This window comes from Henckelia pumila, chromosome 4 (assembly GCF_033568475.1).
Source record: "Henckelia pumila isolate YLH828 chromosome 4, ASM3356847v2, whole genome shotgun sequence".
In the NCBI taxonomy this organism is placed as follows: domain Eukaryota; kingdom Viridiplantae; phylum Streptophyta; class Magnoliopsida; order Lamiales; family Gesneriaceae; genus Henckelia; species Henckelia pumila.
In genome coordinates, this window is record NC_133123.1 from 125394610 (window position 1) to 125416811 (window position 22202).

A 22202-nucleotide genomic window follows, 5' to 3' on the forward strand; every position below is an offset into this window, starting at 1 on the left:
ATTTACGATGAAGATTGGTATCAGTTGATCTCTCAGATTGAAAATTCAGTGTATGCTATATCCAAGATTGTCACTAGTCTCAAGGGAAATCAACAAGAAACCAACAACAATATCTCCTTTCTGAAGCAGTCAATGAGTACATAACTAGGTAAACTTCAAGAAAAATTTGCACTATTGGACCAAGTTATACTAAATTCAAGTCACTTAACCAGCTCAGTGTCTCAACTGCAAAATTCTAATCAGTCTCTTGAGGCCAAAGTTGACAACTTAAGTGGATTTGTTCAATCCTTTCACACTTCAGTTCAATCCAATTTTCAAGGAATTTTTCGGCAACTCAATACTTTGGCAAGCTTATCTCAGAATATTTTGCGCACTCAACATGAAGCTCAAGCCCTACATTGTAATACTTCAGCAGCTCATCAACCATCTCGCAGTTCATCATTGCACAGATCGTCTTCCGATCGAAGATAATCTATCTTTTATTGCGTCAAGATTATTATGTTATCTACTTTTGTATCTTTAATTCCGGATCTTTATTATCAGTTTATCAAAAAGGGGGAAGATTTACAAGAACTTGAAACTACATTCGTATGTCAAAAACTAGTTTACATTGAATATCAGTTTATCACGCTAAGTCTCAAAGTTTTGATAAACACCAAAAAAGGGAAATTGTTGGAAAATTTAGTTTTGGTATTACAAAGTCTAAAAGAAAGCCAAACTAATTGAGCAACTAAAAAGCGCTAAACTGATATTCAAAAAAAGGGAAATTATTGAGAAATTTAGTTTTGGTATTTACAAAGTCTAAAAGGAAGCCAAACTAATTGAGCAACTAAAAATCGCTAAACTGATATTCGGAACTAAACTACGTCATCATCAACGGCCGCGCTCAACTGGCTAAGGGATGCAGTTTACCTCGGTAAACTGAATCCATCAGTTTACCTCTGCCAAACTGACTGCATCAGTCTACCCACAACAGTTTACTACCTTGCCATTTTTGGATAAGATCATCCGTACTCTGACAACTCTGCAGAAGGTAGTGTCGCGATACTAAGGGAATGTCGGATCCAGAATTCGTTGATGATAGTGACAAATCCAACGGGAATAATTTAAATCCTATCTGAAGGACAATTCGAATTTATGACCGTTGGCAATCCAAAGGGTATAAATAGAGATCTTGATCAATCACAGGAGCACTCTCACGTTCTAAAAGCTCTGCCATTTTTTGCGAGAATAAAGCTTCATACGCTCAAGATTTGACCAAGGAACTCGAAGCACAAACGCCCAAGTATTATTCTGATCATTGTAGGATCATTTTTGTGCTAAGGATTTCGAGTTGTATTCATTTTGTTCTATTATCAGTCTAGGACTGAAACTGAAGTGTTGTACTAGGAGTTCTTGTTTAGGCAGTGTCTAAGTCCTAAATTGGATCGGGATTTTGCAAATTGCTTGTAAAATTCAAAGTCTTCTAGTGAAATCCTTCCAAGATGGAAGAAGGGGTGGCGAAGGAGTGTTTGAAATCTCCGAACATCCATAAACAATTGTTTGTACTATTTCAGTTTACTCACCTTCACCACACACCCTAAACTGATATTCACTCAGTGTTAAATCTGCAGTTTGACATATTTTCGCACATATTTTGTTTGTCAAACTACATCTGACATTAAGATAAGCCTCGAGCTCAATCACTAAACCGATCGAGTTCAATATTTCTTACTAAAATGCTTGAAAGTATATTCACCTCCCCTCTAGACTTGCAACCGATCCTAACAGATATTAGTAATGTTTTAGTCGGTCACTATTTATAGAATTAAGAAATATTTAATATATATATATATATATATATATATATATATATATATATTGTATGTTTGAAAAAAAAAACTATTGTATATTGTATGATAGATTTTCAACATGTAATAATTATTTTGTAAAACATTGATTTTTAAAAATAAATTTTATTTCATGTAGTATATATATTTTAAATTGTGTACACTCGAACTTTTAAATTTAAATCATATAAAACTATATAAGTGAGATTTTATTATTATGTATTTAAATCAAAATATATTGATTACTATTATGTGTATTTAATTATTTTTTAAAAAAATTTGAAAAATCAAATATTTCGGGTTCAACTTGAACCTCAACCTTAATCCGATAATTATCTGGTTTAATCAGGTCGGGTTCAATTTTGACACTTTTAAAACTACACAATAAATAATAAAATAAAAAAATACTATTTTCGTTAAAAGTTCTGTTGAAAATAGGGCATGTAACCCTCTATGTAAAACTCTATGTACACATAACATTATCTATAATGAATTGTGTTTGGATTAATAGATTTCAAATGTATTTTATTGTTTAGAGAATTAAGATCATAAATTTCAAATCCATCTCTAGCATATTTATATTATATTTCATGTTAATTAGGATGGATTTCAAGTTCACGTGATAATCTTTTTATTTGAAATTCATTCTACTTTGTATTACTATAAATAAGTAAGATGTGAATTTAAAACTTGATCTTTTATTTTCCATTGTAAACAATTTATAACTTTCAAATTCATCTCTAATGAAGTGCAACCATTGTGTACATTTGGAATATTGATTCATTCTAGTTCTGAACCAAATGGATACGATGAAATTGCGTAGCGGATTTGAAATTGATTCCACCCAAATCCTTTTATTAAACAAAACCTTGAAATAAAATCTTATGTTTCATTTGGATTGAATAACGTGATTTTACATATCAAAACCATATTATGCTTTAGCAACTGGCAATTTACTTAGCTCAATATTGAGAATTATGATGAATGATTTGAAATCTCGTGTATTGCTGAAGCGTATTGTTATATTTCAATGAGAAATCAACTTTCTTACATTTATTATACTCCATGCATTCCACAATCATTTATTATACTCCATGCATTCCAAATCTTCCTACAAATCCAAATTTTTTTATTGAAACACATCTCTAGAGAAAGTATCTATTGAACGAAGAACTATAGTAAGAAAGTGGTGTTTAATAGCATAATATAGTTTATCCAGCTGTTATTCGCAAGATATGCTTGCATTCATAATTTATATCAATTAAATTTTGTGTATAATGATTTTTAAATTTTATTTTATAATTTTATTTAAGTAATTTTTTCTATCTAATGTTAGGATAAATTGTGGATAAGTTATGTTGATTGTGGATAAGTTGTGTTGTTTATACTAAAAATAAAAACTTTACACACATAAATGTGTGTGCTCCGATGACTAATATGAATTAACATACTTCTTCATATTGGTGAAACTTTAAATGAAAATTATACATACGATATATTAATAGAAATTTAGTTAATTAACTTATTTGTAAATTATCAATAGTTATAATATTTATCTACTTTTTAGTTTTTTTTTAAAATTACAAAATATTATTTTATAATTATCTAAAATTTTAAATATTTAATTAATCGTATATTCCTAAAATTAACATAAAAATTAATTGATAGTATAAAATATATATATATGAACTTATCATGTGTAAATGACATTAGTTTGAATGAATAAAAGTGATATATATTATAAGATACAATATAGAATTTTGTTGTTACAAATTTACTATAAGAAATGGTTTAGTGAAAAGTTCATGAATCAATATTTTCCATCGACCAAGCTTGGAAAGTTCATTAATATTCAATATTTCCACCAACCAAGCTTGCACAATTGCGTACAAATAAGACGAAAATTAAGGTACATAACCGTTTTAAGAAAAATAATGCATGCTTTCAGGTATGGGTTGATTGAGACTATATTACTCTTATAACATTTTAAGAAAAGTAATGCATACTCCCTGGTATGGGTTTTTTTGGGACTATAAGTACTCTTTTTCACCAATTAATAACATTTTTTTTTTAATAGAATTGAGTTCTATCTCTCTTTTATAATTAGAGGTAATATCTCAAAAATTTCAATGCTCGCATAAGTGAATTCAAACTCAAAATTTGTCCAAAAAAATTGTTTTATTTTTTAAAAAAATGATATTTTAAAATATTTATGTATAAATGAAAAAAAAAAATCAATTATAAATGAGTTTTTTTGTTTGTATATGCATATTTTTGGCGCTAACAAAATGAATTTCTCAAAAAAAAATTGAATGACGTGTTGTTTTGGACTTATTTTGAATGTATCTTTGTTTTAGGGGTAAAAATGGATCCAACCGAAATGCATGTAATAACTTGCTTCCAGACACCGGAAGAGTTCTATGGAGTAAATAAAACAAGTCATAACAGTTAATAATTTATCTAAACAACATTCAGCTTTCATCCATGTAAAGTTTTGATCATTCCATAGAATAGGAACAATACCAATAAATAAATAAATAAATAAATAAATAAATAAACAAACAGCTTATTCTCTATATCAAACTTAACGCCAAAGACATGAATCAATCTGATGCCTATGCTACCTAGTGTTTCTTGGTTCGAGGCTGTTAGTGGACTAACATTTCCATAAACAATGATCGAAATGTCCCCGTAGTAATTCAACATTTCCAATGTGAAACTTAAGTTATTTGATAGTGAGATGACATCGAAATTTTTTGGGATCTGAAAGTTCTCGAAATCCCACCATATGGACATTTTTTATCCATGAAACTCTTCCGGTGACAGAAAGCAAGTTATTTCATGCATTTTCATTGGATCCATTTTTACCCCTAAAACAAATATACATTCAAAATGGGTCCAAACCAACATGCCACTTAAAAATTCTTAAGAAACTCATTTATTAGCGCTAAAAATAAACATACACAAACAAGAAACTCATTTATAATTGAATTTTTTTTAAGTTATACATAAACATTTCTAAATAGAATTTTTAAAACAAACAATAAAACAATTTTTTGAACAAATTGAGCTTGAATTCACTTATGCGAGCATTGAAATTTTTTGATATTACCTCTAATTATAAAAGATAGATAGAACTCGAATCCTCAATTCTATTAGAAAAAAAATGTTATTAATTGGTGAAAAAAAACAATACCTAGGAGCATGCAATATTTTTCTTAAATGGTTATAAGGCTCCGCTTGATACATGTGATGAGATTATTAATGTAAAGATTAAATGTAGGATTGTTATGTTTCATGTAAAGATTAAGAAAAAAATGAATTTTGTTTGGTTGGTTTTTTATTCTCAGTATTAATAATAGGACTAATTTTTAGTGGACAAAATTACCCTCGGCATTCTAAAAAGGATCTCGTTCCAATATAATGAAACCCTAAAGCCCAGTGTTACATCGACGAAGCTTTCTCCGACTCGGTTGGCCATCTGAGTTGTAGTGACCCAGCATGGAATCACCTACTAACTGGCAACTAATAGCATGCATTAAACTTAATACAGCAAAATACTTAACAGAGTAAGAACGTGCGGAAACTTAACCATAATTTACATATCAGCTTAGTAATATAATCCAGGCTTAAATCTGTAGTGATACAACCATATCGAAATTCTTAAACAGTAAACATTATACAGCTAATAAATCGAATCTTGCTGTATAATAAAATCCTCAAGGCTCCTGCTCCCTAGTCCTGCCTTGAACTACCAGCTCCGTCCATCCTGCGACCTGCCCCATAGAATAGGGTGTCCAAGATAACAACTAGGACGTGAGCGCTAACGCCCAGTACATAGACATGAGTAAACATATGTATATAATGCATGCAACATGATGACTGGTACAGGGTCATCTGAAAAATCATGCTCAGAACCGGCGCCATATGAGTGCTGCCACCGCACGGATCAACCTCTGGGTGCAACCACACTCGTCTAGTACACCAGAGTAGACAGACATAAATGCCCCCGCCGTCGCGGTACTCTCAGTGACAGACTATCGAGTATAGAGCTGAGCGGCTCTATAGTCAGGTATAACAAGGTATAGGCTCAACGTGTATATGCACATGACATATGGATATAGAAAGCGGTAAATCATATATCATGCCATATAATAATGCCAAATAAATGCAACATATAAACATGTATACTCGCTGGCAATCTCAGTCAATGTGTACGTACCTCTAGGCTAGTTCAAGTATAATAGGATCCTAGGTTCCAAGCCTATATTCAAAAGTTTACCGTATCACTACATAAATTCTATAAGCCTTAACTAAGCTAATAAGTACTCCCAAAAATTAAATAGATTTCCGGACCATACCTTCGTCCGTCGATAGCCCTTTGAAGTCGCTAGTCCCGGATGACTATAACCACACCTTGGTTATTCCAGAACCTCTATTATAACCGATAGGGCCCTCAAGTGTATAACTCACACTATATAACTGAAGAAGGAAACTCGGGAATTCGTAATTGAAAATGAACTCTGAACGGCCCTATTTATAGCCAAATTTCTCGGCCAGGATCGGAACTTCCGATTTCGGGATCGGAGCTTCCGATCCAGCTCATTGCGTGCATGTCTGCCACGCCAGGATCGGAACTTCCGATCTACGATCGGAACTTCCGATCTGCTCTATGACCGACACTTGTCAAAACTCGCGACTGAGTCATCGATCATTTTTGACAGCTGGGGATCGGAACTTTCGTTCCGGGATCGGAGCTTCCGTTCAAATCGGAGCTTACTATCCGGGATCGGAGCTTACTATCCGGGATCGGAACTTACTATCCGGCCCAAAATGAAAAAGCTCAAATTTTACTTCTGAAGTCCAATAACACTCCGAAATTGGTTAAATACCAACCCTTAATCATGTTTAACATATTATTATCTTAAAATGGTATCTGGGTTACTACATGAGTTGTGCCATTTTCTGCGCTAGATCTGTCGAATATCAACGACTATGGTAATTTCACGACCTCCGATCTTCCTCTTCTCTGTTATACGATTCGCTCGGTGTTCATTTTCGCATCAAAATAATTTGGACAATATTTTCAGGTCAGATTTTGGGATCTGACGTTCACCATAGGGCGATTCTTCGAAGAACACATCTGACTGTTAATGGTGAATTTGGGTGCATATTTGAGACATGGTGATTGGCTTGTTTCTTTCTAATACTCAACGTAGTGAATTAATCAAAGCACAATGTATATTGAAAGGCTTACAACAGAGAAATTACCTTAATTAAAGAAAAATGTGAAGAAGGGTGTGTGAAAGTAGTACAGTGGAGAAACCCTCGTAGCGGCGAAGGTGCATAAGAGAAAAAAAAAAAAAAAAAAAAAAGGAGAATGGAAAAGGTTGGGTTTTTATGGGAAAATTGGGGAAAAGAGAGTCATTTCTATTTTATTTCAAAAAAAAGATTCAACTCTCCATTTACCATATTGTCCCTCTGTTTAATTGCATATGTATCATTATATGTTTTAAAACATTATTTAACCCTAAATCTTTATCTCACTCTTATCGTTACTCCCCTCTTTCAAACTATCTTCTCAATCCCTCGTTGCAGACCTCGTCTCACTGTTCTTTTTTTTTCAAAAAAATCTTTATTCTTCTTCTCAAATCTTTATCAACGAAATGACCAACAATCTGGTATGTTTTCTCAAATTATTTATTTAAAATATCAAAAAAAAAAAAACAAATTGGAAAGACCCAAGCTTGGGTCAGACCCAAGCTTCGAAAGCACGGTGCAGACCCAAGTACTTGGGTCTGACCCACGCTTGGGTCGACCCAAGCACTTGGTCTGACTCGTGCTTGGCAGACCCAAGCTTTGGTCTGACCACTTTGGTCAGACCCAAGCTTGGGTCTGGCACGTGTGGTCAGACCCAAGATTGGGTCTGCCAAGTGTTTGGCACTTGGCAGACCGTGCTTGGCAGGCCCAAGCTTGGGTCTGACCCAAGTGCTTATTGCTCTCTAGGTCTACTCATCTAATAATTGTTTTTTTAATTATTTTAAAGCATATATTTTTGTATTTTGCAGGTGAATTTGCCAACAAAATTAGGTAAGGATGTAATTTTTCGTGTCAAATTGACTATGGAGTCGAGGTATAAAGAGACGTCGGAGAAGATTCATAACTATCTAAACAACAATGAGAGAGAGACGTTTTTTGAGCACTCTCCATTTGGTAATCTCGTTAAGTATTACCGAGATTTTAATGTTTTCGGTCAAATTATTTGGTATCTAATGAGTAGGCAAATATTTGATAATAACAGTGATGATTTTTGGATGGTCGTGCGCAAGAGGCCGGTAAGATTTTCTATGTTAGAGTATTGTTTAATAACCGGTCTCGATTGCGGTATAGAGCCGATAGATTTACCAGAGGGAGATGTCTTTGTATCCAGACATTTTGTTGGTAAGTCTCAGATTTTTCTCAGTGATTTGGAGGTAAAGATCAAAGCCGTAGGGCAGAATATGACCAAGGGGATGGATGTGGAGAAGTTGAAGATAGCTAGTCTTTATTTTTATTGTGTTGTGCTCGGTGGGGGGAGGGGGAGTAGGAAAAAGAGCATGAAGATTGATCTCAGATGGTTAAGACTTATAAAAGATTTGGATAGATTTAATAGTTATCCTTGGGGTAGAATAGTCTATCGGGATGCCGTCAAATCTTTGAAAAAGGACCTTTTAGGGAAATATACTTCCCTTAGCGAGGCACATGGTTGTAAAGAAGTTGATGGCAGTTTTTTTCTCAGTGGTTTTGTGCTTCCTCTGTAGGTATATCATTTTTTTTTAATTTTAAATTTTAAAATGACTTTGTTTTCTTTATTTCTAATAATAACATTGCTTGAAATTTATGATACAGATACTTGCTTATGAATATTATCCTAGTGTGGCAGAAAAGTTTGCCAAGAGAAGAGATGTGGTGGATGGTTTGATGTTGCCCAGGATGTTTCAGTGGATAACTAACACGTGGTCCTCAAACCGTGCCCCGTCTGATGTTGATGTTTGTGCAGCCTTTGGTGCCTGTGATATACATGTAAGTAATATGAATTAATTTGATATAATAACTTTTGTAATAAATTTTTAATTTATCTGATACGATATTAAATTAATATAGGATTGTGTTGGATTTTTGACTCCTACTCCTGAGGAGCTCGTGTCATCGTATTATACGACCGGTGTATTTGTTGATTCTGCACCAGATGTTGTCACCACTCGGGTACTAGAGCTGTGGAGTCAGGGTCAGACTGTTATATGTAGTCAGCACCCTCTCGAGAATGATGTGGAGTCTCCCCTAGTCCAGCACACACCTTCTTGTCAAGATGGTTCCCGCACCCCTTCTATTGAAGTCACTAGATCCAGCTCTAGCACCTCTTCTGCTGAAGCCACTAGATCCAGCTCCAGCACCAGTTCTCTAATTCGTACAGGTCCACGAGTCCACTTTGGACTCAATCCTTTCCGCCGCCCATCACCACTGGAGCATCGTTTGAGTGCATTGGAGGATAATGTTAAATCATTGCGTACAGAGATGAGAGAGTGCAGAACGGAAATGAGATTGGGTTTTGATAAGTTGAGATCGATTTTGGTGGAACAAATTAGAGCAGGTTTGGATGAGATCAGGTCTCAAAAAACAGTGCATGATCAGAGAGATTTTAGCACAGTCTATTGCAGAAGACAGAAGAGGAAATCATCTGTACTTGAGACAGACGTTGGTGAGTAATTTTTAATTATGTTTGCATAAGAGGATTATGTAATAGAATTCTCTTTAGAATTTTAATTTATTTGATGTATGCTATTAGGTGTGGATCATAATATGGTCAAGAAATTGTTTCCCTATAATAGCCGAGCTGAGCTGCCAACTATACCAGAAGAATCCTCGAAAGGTGAGTTGATGCATTTTTTACTTATATATTTATGTATAGTATAATAAAAAATCAACTTTATGTTTAGATATTCAGGTGACTCCTGATGCGGTCATGTCAAGTGCCGAGGCAACCACGTCGAGAGGTTGTGACGGTGTGAGGTCATTTGCGAAGAGTGTGACTATCAAGGTAAACAACTCGCTGGCTTGAGTCAGGGCATCGATACTCGTGAGTTCGCCTAGCAGAATTAAAGGGTTTTATAACGATTATGACAAGACGTTTTACCGGCACATGGCGATTGCAAATTCGTTATTCATGATTAGTGTAAGCATTTACAATTCGTGTATATTTGTATAACACTTATTTTTAAACTTTGAAAACTTATTGTTCTATCAAATGAAGCACATGGGTGAAGCTCTCCGGGGATTGCTCGAGATTCAGCTGTGACATCCTGAAGTGATGTCACCCAATGTATCGCTGATGCATAGGCAATTCTATACGTTGATGTCAGTAGTAAATGAAGATGAAAATCAAGTTCTGAACAAAAATCTTGTGGGGGTGGTTAAAGGGACTAATCCAGAATGGCCCTGCGTGCCATGGGAAAAGGCACAACTAATTATGATCCCTGTCCACTTTGATGGGCGCTGGTTTTTGCTAAAACTCGTAGCAAGGGTCAATAAGTGCATTATATTTGACTTGCAGCGAAGAGACGACCCTAATTGCAAAGATTTGGACGAGGACATATGACCTATACTTATCAATGCTGCTCGTCTGCTATCTCTTGTTGGGAACAATCCACACCCTAAGAGGTCATGGTATATAAAGATGCATGATGAATTCAAAGCCCAGATAAAACAGTAGGTTCTCTGACATATAATGTTTAATATGTTTAGCATTGACAGATGACTAATTAGTTCATTGCTTTTTATTGTACAGCGAGGATTCAGGAGCATTTGTCCTAGCTGCGGCTGGATATTCATTAACTAGAGACAGTGCTCACCTAGTGTTAAAGTTAGATGATAGACTTGTAACTGAGTTTAGATTTTTTTAACATGTAATATGTTTGATAATCGATGGACATTATTTTGATTTGTAATTATTTTTTTTGAAGTGAGAAATTTAAGATTTTATGGTTGAATCTTTGAATGTTTGACATAGAAATCATTTGAATTGGTCAACAATGGCTCTCCACGGTAGACCATAGAAATTTTTTGGTAGACCATGAAAAGTTTTTGGTAGACCATGGAAATTTTTTGGTAGACCATAGAAATTTTTTGGTAGACCATTAAAAGTTTTTGGTAGAACATAGAAATTTTTTGGTAGACCATGAGAAGTTTAAGGTAGACCAAATTTAAGGTAGACCATGGAAATTTTTTGGTAGACCAAGGTAGACCATAGAAATTTTTTGGTAGATAATTATACATATTTTGATATAGAAATCAACTGATTTAATGATAATGTTATGTTATTATACATATTTTAATATATGAATCCATTAATTTCACGATTATGTTAGATAAAGATGCATATTTTGATATAAAAATCAACTGATTTAATGATAATGTTATGTTATTATATATATTTTAATATATGAATCAATTAATTTCACGATTATGTTAGATAATTATACATATTTTGATATAAAAATCAACTGATTTAATGATTATGTTATGTTATTATACATATTTTAATATATGAATCAATTAATTTCACGATTATGTTAGATAATTATGCATATTTTGATATAGAAATCAACTGATTTAATGATTATGTTATGTTATTATACACATTTTAAGATATGAATCAATTAATTTTACGATTATGTTATATAATGATACATATTTTTTGGTAGACCATGGTAGACCATAGATAATTTTTTGGTAAACCATGGCAGACCATGTTAGACCATTGACATTTTTGGTACAGACCATGGAGATTAGGTAGACTACGGTAGACCATAGATAATTTTTTGGTAGACCATGACAGACCATGTTAGGCCATTGACATTTTTTGGTACAGACCATGGAGATTAGATAGACCATGGTAGACCATAGATAATTTTTTGGTAGACCATGGCAGACCATGTTAGACCATTGACATTTTTTGATACAGACCATGGCATGGTAGACCATAGATTATTTTTTTGGTAGACCATGGCAGACCATGTTAGACCATTGACATTTTTTGATACAGACCATGGCATGGTAGACCATAGATTATTTTTTTGGTAGACCATGGCAGACCATGTTAGACCATTGACATTTTTGGTACAGACCATGGAGATTTTTCTTGCTGGACCAAGACAATCGAGACATATTTTAACACAAAAATCAACTTATTTCACGAGTATATTATATAATAATACATGTTTTAACAATCGAATACACTAACTCACGATTATGAGATATAGTTTTACATGTTTTTGCAAAAGAATACAATCCTCTCGCTTCTACCTTTTGCTAAATTCACCAATAGAAGGAATTCTCTTTTGTTTTTTTCTACCAACTCTCTTCTCTAAACAAGGAGGTAGGACCACTGGAAAATTAATGTTACGTGGCCATTCACTTTCTTCGGGAACGGGATAGACAGTCTCTGAGTAAGCCATGCACCATGTCATCGTAGAATAATACTCTGAACACAATTGATATAAGTCAATCTTCGCTAACCAACTGGCTGCAATGGCATGAGCACATGGGAATCTATCAATATCAAAAACTCGGCAAGTGCATCTTTTAGATTCCAGGTCCACAATGGCCGAATGTCGACCACTCCGAACATCAAACTCAAGACGGCCCAATTCAAAAACTTGCATTCCCTAGGCATCAGTGAAACGGCTTCGAAGAATTCCCTCTATGGCTGGGGTCAGATTAGTGTTAGCTGCAACTAATGCGTTGCGAGAGCGGACAAACCAAGATGATGCCAGTCTCTGCAAAGAATCTAAAAGTGAAATAATAGGAAGCTTCCTCTCTTCAAGTAGTCGAGCATTGATCGATTCAACCCCGTTTGTCGTCATAATATTGTAACGGGTATTTGGGCAATATGCTCGAGTCCATCGATCAAGTGTATCTCTCTCGTCCAAAAACTGTGCGGCCTCAGGATATCTCTTCCTAAAATCACTGTATGCAATATCAAACTTGTTTTGCTTATAAATTTTTTCAATTTGCAGAAACAGTTCCGTTGCACCCTTCTTTTTGCACCTGATTTTCAAGTTCTGGGATAAATGCCACGTACAATGGCCATGATGTGCATTTCTATAGACACTAGAAACCGCATTAATTATTCCCTGATGTCTGTTTGAAATTATCACCAGTTCATCCTCGTCTGGTACTACTTCTAACAACTTCTTCAAAAACCAACTCCACGAAAAAGAAGACTCAACATTGACGATTCCCCACGCCACAGGATATTGGTGATAATTTCCATCCTGTGCGGATGCCACAAGTAAAACACCATTGAATTTTCCCTTCAACCATGTGCCATCAATTGATACAACTTTTCGCATGCTTTGATATCCCCTGACACATGCACCAAAAGCAAGAAACATATACTTGAATCGATTTTCCTCGTTAACACATATTTCTGTTATGCTTCCTTGATTCATCTTCTCAACCATTTGTAAATAACAAGGCAGTAAAGTAAAACTTTTGGTAGGATCACCTTTCAAAATATTGTCTGCTAGTTTTTTCCCTTTCCAAGCCTTGTAATATGATATATCAGCATTCATATTATTGTGTATCATCACCATGACTGTTTTTGGGGCTATTGACACTGGATTACCTTGGAAAGTATTCACCAACATATCACGAACAACATCCGAACTAGCTCCGCGGATTCTCTTACTTCTCCCTGTCAAATCACAAGTGTGTGTATTGCAATATGTTCGAATGGAGAATACATGTGAATCTTTAATCTTTGAGGTCCAGATTCTCCACTTACACTCAGCCACTATACATTTTACAGCATACACTATATGACTACTTTTTACTGTCTCAAATTCAAAACATGCTTCCAAACTGATCCTTCTTAACACCTTTTTCACTGCATCTCTGTTTGGAAATTCTTGACCAACAAATAAGTTTGAACCATCTGTGAATGAAAATGTGTCGTTAACAATATCCACATTTGCAACCACATCTGCCTCATTTCTTGCAATCACAATTGTCTCATTATTTGCAATCACAATTGCCTCGCTATCAATATCCACATTTCAACCACATCTGCTTCATTTCTTGCAATCACAACTGCTTCATTACTTGCAATCACAATTGTCTCGCTATCAATATCCACATTTGCAACCACAACTTCCTCACTATTTGCAACCACATCTGCCTCATCAAAAGCCTCACTGATATTATTATGATCCAAAGAAACAATATTCAAATCAAAATAATCATCATAAGAGGTTTGATCGTTATAATCAGTATTGCCTTAATCAATACCAACTTCATGTACGTTATCAGAAACATCCAAAAAACCAACAACATGTTCAATTTCAACTTTGAGCACTGGCCTCGTTTTGGGACAACCAAAATACATATATGCTTTCAAATCTTGGTCATTCTCTATATATCGGTTGAATGTTGCACGTCAACTCTAGAAGGTAACTCAACCTCAGGTTGGCAGACTCTTCTATTTTCCCAGTTCTATATAGTTCACGATTTAAATTTTCAAGAAGAAAAAAATCACCATCTAGTGGAATAGCAGCAAACTTTGAATTGGGCCCTGGATTCCATTTATTTATGTTATATTCACTCGCTTCCCATCGACCATCAAAATGAACAACAATAACTGTAGGCATAACCTACAAAATTCACAAAAATAATGAGAATAAGACTATTTCAATTACAAAAAATAACAAAAATTCTCCATGGTCTAGCATTGTGGGGACCTCGGGTTGCTAATCTCATCTTAGGGCAATAAACGATTAATCAACAATTAATCATATAATAAAAGAATATTCAAACCAAATTTTTTTTTTTTAGAACCCCACGCGCGCCCGCGCCCCACTTCAGGCGCGCCCGCGCATAGGTTTCGGACAGAATCTGGTAAAATGATAAACATAACAGTTGTATATCTTTGTCTTAGTTTTCCAATGCCACCAACCGCACCCTAATCGGAGTTTTCATTAAAACGTTATGCTCATTCTACCAAGAAGGGTCGGTGCAGAAATTTACAAAAATTATCAAAGGCTACAACAAAGATCAAAGTTGCTAGGGCTATTTCAAATCTGAAAAATTGCATACATAATCTCAATATGTCCGAAGCATAAACACATGCATATCTAGACATAACAATAATCGCATACATGTTTCTAAGGTGCAATACAATAAACTCAATTCTAAGTTTTCTAAGCTCAAACTAAATCAACACCTTCTAACATGCATTTGACAGCAATCTATTCTTAGCCCGAAATCACCACATGCTAATCTTTCTCAATCTTGAGCTATCCAAGCCACATCTGACTCGCTCATGCCCCAAACCTGATGCAATGCACACATACAAACAAAGCAACAGCCGGATAACTCCGGTGAGAATAAATCTCAGTATGAACAACATGCATATACATCATTTAAGCATGTAACTTATTCAATCATGAATGTCATATAATAACATAACATGCTAGCATTTATATACGCATATTCTAAACCATAGAAATCTCTAGGTTAATGCATAAATGCAATGCATGTGCCAAGGAATAGGCTATCAAATCTGATATCAATAAATCGTAGTTCTGGGATCCCGAGGAAATAAAATCTTTAACCGACCACCGACTCTCCCAATCGAGGTGGTGATAAATATCTCAATTCCCCTGACTTTGGTGCAACTATAGTGAGTCATCTAGCTCTGGAAAATAAATCTATATTTCGTGCCATGAGTCATCTGACTCTGAAAGTAAATCTACATTCCATGCCACTCACTACAGTTCTCCAAACGTCATCTGCACTCTAGGCCATTCTGCCCTCTGTGCTTTTCAGGCTGGAGTTCAAGATGAATGCAACATGTTTTGTATGCATTAAATGCTATAAAAAAAACCTTGAACACATCAATCATATAATCATATGAGCATATAATCACTCAACGATACCGAAAAATCTGTAAGTATCACATGTAATACATAAAACATGTTCAATACAAAAAATACTATAAATCAAAGAAGACAAGTAAATATTTACATAAATATTCTGGGAATTCAAGAAGATATCTATCTTGAATAATCTATCCCATTTATGTAAACGTAAACAATAACATATATTAAAACATGCAGGTATGTGATTTTAGGAAACTCGATAATCAGAAACAACCTCGAGTTATTCTGCCCATCTTATTAATGTCTATTCATACCTTTTTCGATCTCGATTCAAACTTCTGAACTCGTGCAAATCGTGATCAATCACAAGTTATCAAACTTCTGCTCTTCTTTCCATCTTGCTATTCCAACTCTTGTTGCTTCATTTCTGTTTGCATTCCTAATCTTATTTTCAACTTCAACTTCATCGATTCAACTTCTAAATCTCGAGTCTGAATCGCTTATTTAAGAATCTGAAATATGGCATAACAATTTATGCAAATCAACTAATGAACTCACATTAACATATTCTTCAACACATCTCAACTTCAAGGCCAAAATTAAGTGCAAACTTATCTCATTCTTAGCTTATTCAAATTCTAATTCCCGAGTTGGACGACTCGACTTTGATACCTCATTTCTCAACTGAAACTGAAGTGTTTAACATGTTTAGCAATCTTATCAAATCTGATATTCATTGCTAAGTCCGATCGATAGCTGAAATCGGATTAAAAATCAAACCGACAGCGTAGCGATTTGAAATCGATAATCCCGCAACGCCACAACATTTATACAATGCTAATCCAATCTCATATTCAAGTTAGTTTCCTGGCTTATACACGTCCAGCACAACTCTCAAAATCAGAATTATCAAAAATCTTTCAAAAATCCAAAACATGTCCAAACGACGATCTTTTCTCGATCCGTCTTAAATATGCTATCGTCATATATGCTAGAACACATTTATACAATCAAATCTTAATTCCAACAACAACTTAAAATTCAAACATGGTAGAACTTCATAAAACTTACATCAAAACTTAGCACTCAAAGTTGTGATCGCAAATATATGTTCAATCGGAAATTCTACCGGGCGGATCGAAAGATATCGGAGTTTAAAAGTGCCAAAATGGCTTGGAACCCCTTTTTTTCTTCCTCTCACGTTTGCTTCTGGATTTTTTTGTTGAAATCTGATCAGATTACACGTTTTATATAGCCAAGTTGCAAGAAATTTTCAGTTTGGTCCCTGAACTTTGGCCTAATTGCAATTCAGTCCTCAAACAAGCGATTTAATTCAATTTCAATTCTAAATAATTTAAGAATATTAGAATTTAATTCTAAACTCTAAATATTCTCAAATTAAATATTTTCGAATTAAAATTAAATCATTTCGAACTTTATCGCATTTTAGTCCTTGAACTATTCAATATTTGCAAATGGGTCCTTGCTAGAATTTCATCCTCAAATTAAATTCTTGATATTTATCATCTTAGAATTCACATCTTAAATTTCATAAATATCAATTTAAATATTTTTAATCTTTTAATTTAAGAATTTCGGATATTAAAATCTTAAAATCCGAAAAATCCTCAAATTAAATATTTCTGACCCGAAATTGAAATCTCTAATTTCCATACATTCTTAAATTCATCTTTTCTCTCTTATTCGGAATTTAAATCTTAAATCCCATAATTAAGAACATAATATTTTTGGGCCTTACAATTTCTCCCCTCTAAGGAATGATTTCGTCCTCGAAATCGCATTCGATCTTACTGCTGATTCTCGTAAGTTGTATAGCTGACGAAGTAATACTGACTTCAATTCTCTGAGCTTTCGATATCTATTCTGATATCGTCTCTTCTATAATATCTTACTCTTCCTGATCACTTCTATAAAACATATAATCACTGAGTCAACTTATATCTAAGTTGCTTTTTCTCGTGATCTAACTCTGCATTAGTTAGTCTGTCTTGCTTACAATCTTATCAACTTCGGTTGTATCTGAATTGAATGCATATACATATTCTAGCTGATATTCTTTAGCCAATGCATATGGATAACAATTCATTTATCGGACAATTCGAAATTGAGTATTAATCAATTAGCTAGATCAAATACTCACAGGGATCAATTCTTACATCTCTTTCTAAACCTATTGATGCTTGAGAAAGAACTTCTTTTCTGATCATTCTGTTCAGGCTTCAAAATCTATATCTGTTGCTCATTTGCTAACTCTTTCTATGCTGCTCTATTCTTATTCTGTTCAAATCAATCTTCACATTCTCTATCTTTTCTTGACTCATATATGGTCTGATAGCTAATATTTTTGAAATATCGTTTCAATATCAAGACAATGCTGTGTTTTTGATCAATCAATCATCAAAATACTGTCTTTATATCTATCAAATAGCTGTCACAGGAATCATAGTAATCAAGTGGAAAATAATCAATCACTAGTACCGGATCTAGTACTATCGTTCTGAGTATATCCTCGGAAATCTGGATAATCACATCTGATTTTCCACTAATCGGAGGATGGTATAATGAAATCTCATACAATTATACACTCAGAACATCTGACAATCAATGCCACAATCTAAAAAAATAAATTTAAAGTCTCTATCTCGACAATAGATATCAATAATTCCTGTAATCTTATCATCTTGCTAAATGCATAACCAGTATCGCTTTATGTTTGTATCATGTCTAATACAACATATTCGTGAATTTGTCGATATCTACTACAATCTAAATTGCAAAATCATGACATTTCAAGTAGATTCGAACCAAAGTCGTTCACAAAGTTAATCTTATGTCAACTCTTATGTAACTAATCTGTTACAGAAACCACTTGAGTTCTTCTTTTCTGCTTCTTTTACTGGAATTTTAGTATTGGTAATGTTAATGATATCGTATCTGCTTTCATTTCTTTCACCAATACGAATTTCCAAGTAATGACTGCATGTAAGTCATACATGTGTAGACAACTGAATGGATATTCAATATGTTGTCATATGCCTTTTTCAGAATCTGATATTCCATATCTAGAATATCTTGCATAATCAAACGATTCATCATCGAAAAATTCATCTATTCTGCTCGGCTGTCTTATCTCATCTCTTAATCTAGCGTTCTCAAACAATATTCTATTTCTTGATCTAAGATCAATGTTGCTTTTATCTTTCCAAACCAATTCAAATTTAGCTTGGATCGCAACAATTCTGATCGTTTAAGTATTTGTCAAGCATAAACATACAACAAGTACAGATCTGTACTCAATCAATCAAGCAATTATTTAAAACCCATAAATCTTGCTAGTATTCTGAATCTGAATTTCTATCAGTTACGAGCCAAATACTTCAAGATACACTGAATAAATACATCAAATAATCAAAATTCTCAAATCTCAACTCAAAGGAACTTGCTCAAATCAAGATCATCCAAAATTACATATTCTGAATGATAAAATCTGCTAAGTGATACCAACTCACTTGCATCATAAATTTCAAGAAGAATGAATCAAATCAGACTCTAGCAAAGGAATAAGAGTCAATCAAAATTGATCGAGGTCGAATACAAAAACCTCAGAATCGATATCAAGAAATTCAAGAATCACGATTTTTATGATGTAATAGCTTCAACAAAATTGAAGATAACGCTCAACTGTAACTAATTTTTCTTATTCTCTAGTGACATGAGTTCAGTTATTAATTCTTAGCTGACAATAGTCGAATATAATCTTTTCGACGTAACTTATTGTCATAGAATTAATCATCATTTCGGTACTACATAACTCTTTTCTACTCAATCTTCTAGCTGTTTTTGGAATTCTTTAGTTCACGTAATGCTTTTCTATACAAGTTGCCATAATACTTTCGTACTAGACACCACTCTATATAGAACTGCATTCATGTCGTAGAAAGGTCGAAATATGTCATTGAACTATTTCTGTACATTCTAACCACTGACATAGCTGTCAATTCTAGGTTAATTTTGTACTAGTTCAATATATCAACTAGACTTCTACTGACATTCTTCCACGGTCAAATGTGATATAACCAGTACCGAAATAACAAAATCTACTTTCTGAAACTCATATCATAAATTGCTAGTCATGTCTATTGCTTTATCAGTGCACGGATTCAATCAGCTATTAACTGATACTCAGTTATTGCATTAATATCTGTAATGCATTCTAGCTTAATATCTCATGCCTGATATCAGCACATTCAATCTTATTTCCTCAATTCTGTATTTCATCTGTTATGACTAATCTTACAAATATATTCCATCTACTCAAAGGCCAATTCTCAGCAAATACGATGAATAAAGGCTCATCAGATACGAATTATAGCATGTATGCTATGCAATCAATATATAAGCGGATAACTAGAATTAACTCACTTACTTGTAATATTCTTATCTGATACAACTTGAGCCTTTCAGTTAGGGGAGCTATGCTTATAGTTCTTCCTCTGCTGGCATTTAGACTTATTCGATTTTTGCTACTGTTGTCACTAGCTCTTGCTTCATAGCTATACTGCTATGGAAGTTATAGTAAAGGTAATGATCATAGCATTTCCACAACTAAAGAGGCATGAATAAAAATTCAACTCTGCCTCGTACTACCGGTTCATGATTTCGTTCTTCTATTACTTGCGTGAAATCAACTTATGCTTCTATTCTGCAAAGTCTACTGTTCTATCTTCTTTAGCATATACGAAAAGAAACAATTCTGTTTACTTACCTGCCAAACAATTTCAGTACTTCTTCTGACAACTTCACCAACTTCTTGCTAAGTCTTGGAGTTGATATAAAATCAAGCTGATTCTATGTTCATCTGAATATTCTTCTCTTAACCAACTGATCCATCTTTTCAAATCAACCCCTTTCTAGACATAGCATTTTCTGTATCGTTCTGAGTTGATGATTAATAGCTTTGGAGTTGTTCAACTCACATACTCCTCAGTGCATCGGCTCAAAAACTTACCTTAACACTGTTCTGTTCTATCTGCGGTTCTGTTATGTCTGAGGTTCTCATGCTATCTGCATAGTCTGTCTTATTCGATAACAGAAGCAATATATATGGCAGAGATTATAAATAACATACATATACTCTCATGCTTCTGAATAGAACACATGCTTGCAAATACTCATGCTTTTTCACATATTACATGCTTGCAACGAATTCATGTATTCAAATGAATTCAAGAAATCAGGCATACATATCAGCATATAAGCATGTAGTTCTTATCTCAATAAAGCAAGTAATGTTCAATCAAGCAATCATAGTCGCATACAATTCTGTAAAGCAAGTAAAGCATACTCATTCCATACTATCAATGCATGTGACTCAATCTACCCCTCTCAACTTCTAGCTTAGTTCAAGACTTTACGCTCTGATACCACCTGTTGTGGGGACCTCGGGTTGCTAATCTCATCTTAGGACAATAAACGATTAATCAACAATTAATCATATAATAAAAGAATATTCAAACCAAATTTTTTTTTTTAGAACCCTACGCGTGCCCGCGCCCCACTTCATGCGCGCCCGAGCATAGGTTTCAGACAGAATCTGGTAAAATGATAAACATAACAGTTGTATATCTTTGTCTTAGCTTTCCAATGCCACCAACCGCACTCTAATCGGAGTTTTCAGTAAAACGTTATGCTCATTCTACCAAGAAGGGTCGGTGCAGATATTTACAAAAATTATCAAAGGCTACAACAAAGATCAAAGTTGCTAGGGCTATTTCAAATCTGAAAAATTGCATACATAATCTCAATATGTCCGAAGCATAAACACATGCATATCTAGACATAACAATAATCGCATACATGTTTCTAAGGTGCAATACAATAAACTCAATTCTAAGTTTTCTAAGCTCAAACTAAATCAACACGTTCTAACATGCATTTGACAGCAATCTATTCTTAGCCCCAAGTCACCACATGCTAATCTTTCTCAATCTTGAGCTATCCAAGCCACATCTGACTTGCTCATGCCCCAAATCTGATGCAATGCACACATACAAACAAAGCAACAGCCGGATAACTTCGGTGAGAATAAATCTCAGTATGAACAACATGCATATACATCATTTAAGCATGTAACTTATTCAATCATGAATGTCATATAATAACATAACATGCTAGCATTTATAAACGCATATTCTAAAACATAGAAATCTCTAGGTTAATGCATAAATGCAATGCATGTGCCAAGGAATAGGCTATCAAATCTGATATCAATAAATCGTAGTTCTGGGATCCCGGGGAAATAAAATCTTTAACCGACCACCGACTCTCCCAATCGAGGTGGTGATAAATATCTCAATTCCCCTGACTTTGGTGCAACTATACTGAGTCATCTAGCTCTGGAAAATAAATCTATATTTCGTGCCATGAGTCATCTGAC

At 34.1% G+C, this 22202-nt stretch overlaps 1 protein-coding gene across 1 annotated transcript; it reads right to left on the reverse strand.

The window, feature by feature from the left end:
• Positions 1–12532: 12532 nt before the first annotated feature.
• LOC140861695 (uncharacterized) lies at positions 12533–20825 on the reverse strand. Its single transcript, XM_073264712.1, has 4 exons — positions 20775–20825; positions 14404–14518; positions 13904–14144; positions 12533–13862 (listed from the first exon to the last, which is right to left on the reverse strand). Exons 1-4 carry the CDS (start codon positions 20823–20825, stop codon positions 12533–12535), a joined length of 1737 nt encoding a protein of 578 aa, XP_073120813.1.
• Positions 20826–22202: the final 1377 nt, after the last annotated feature.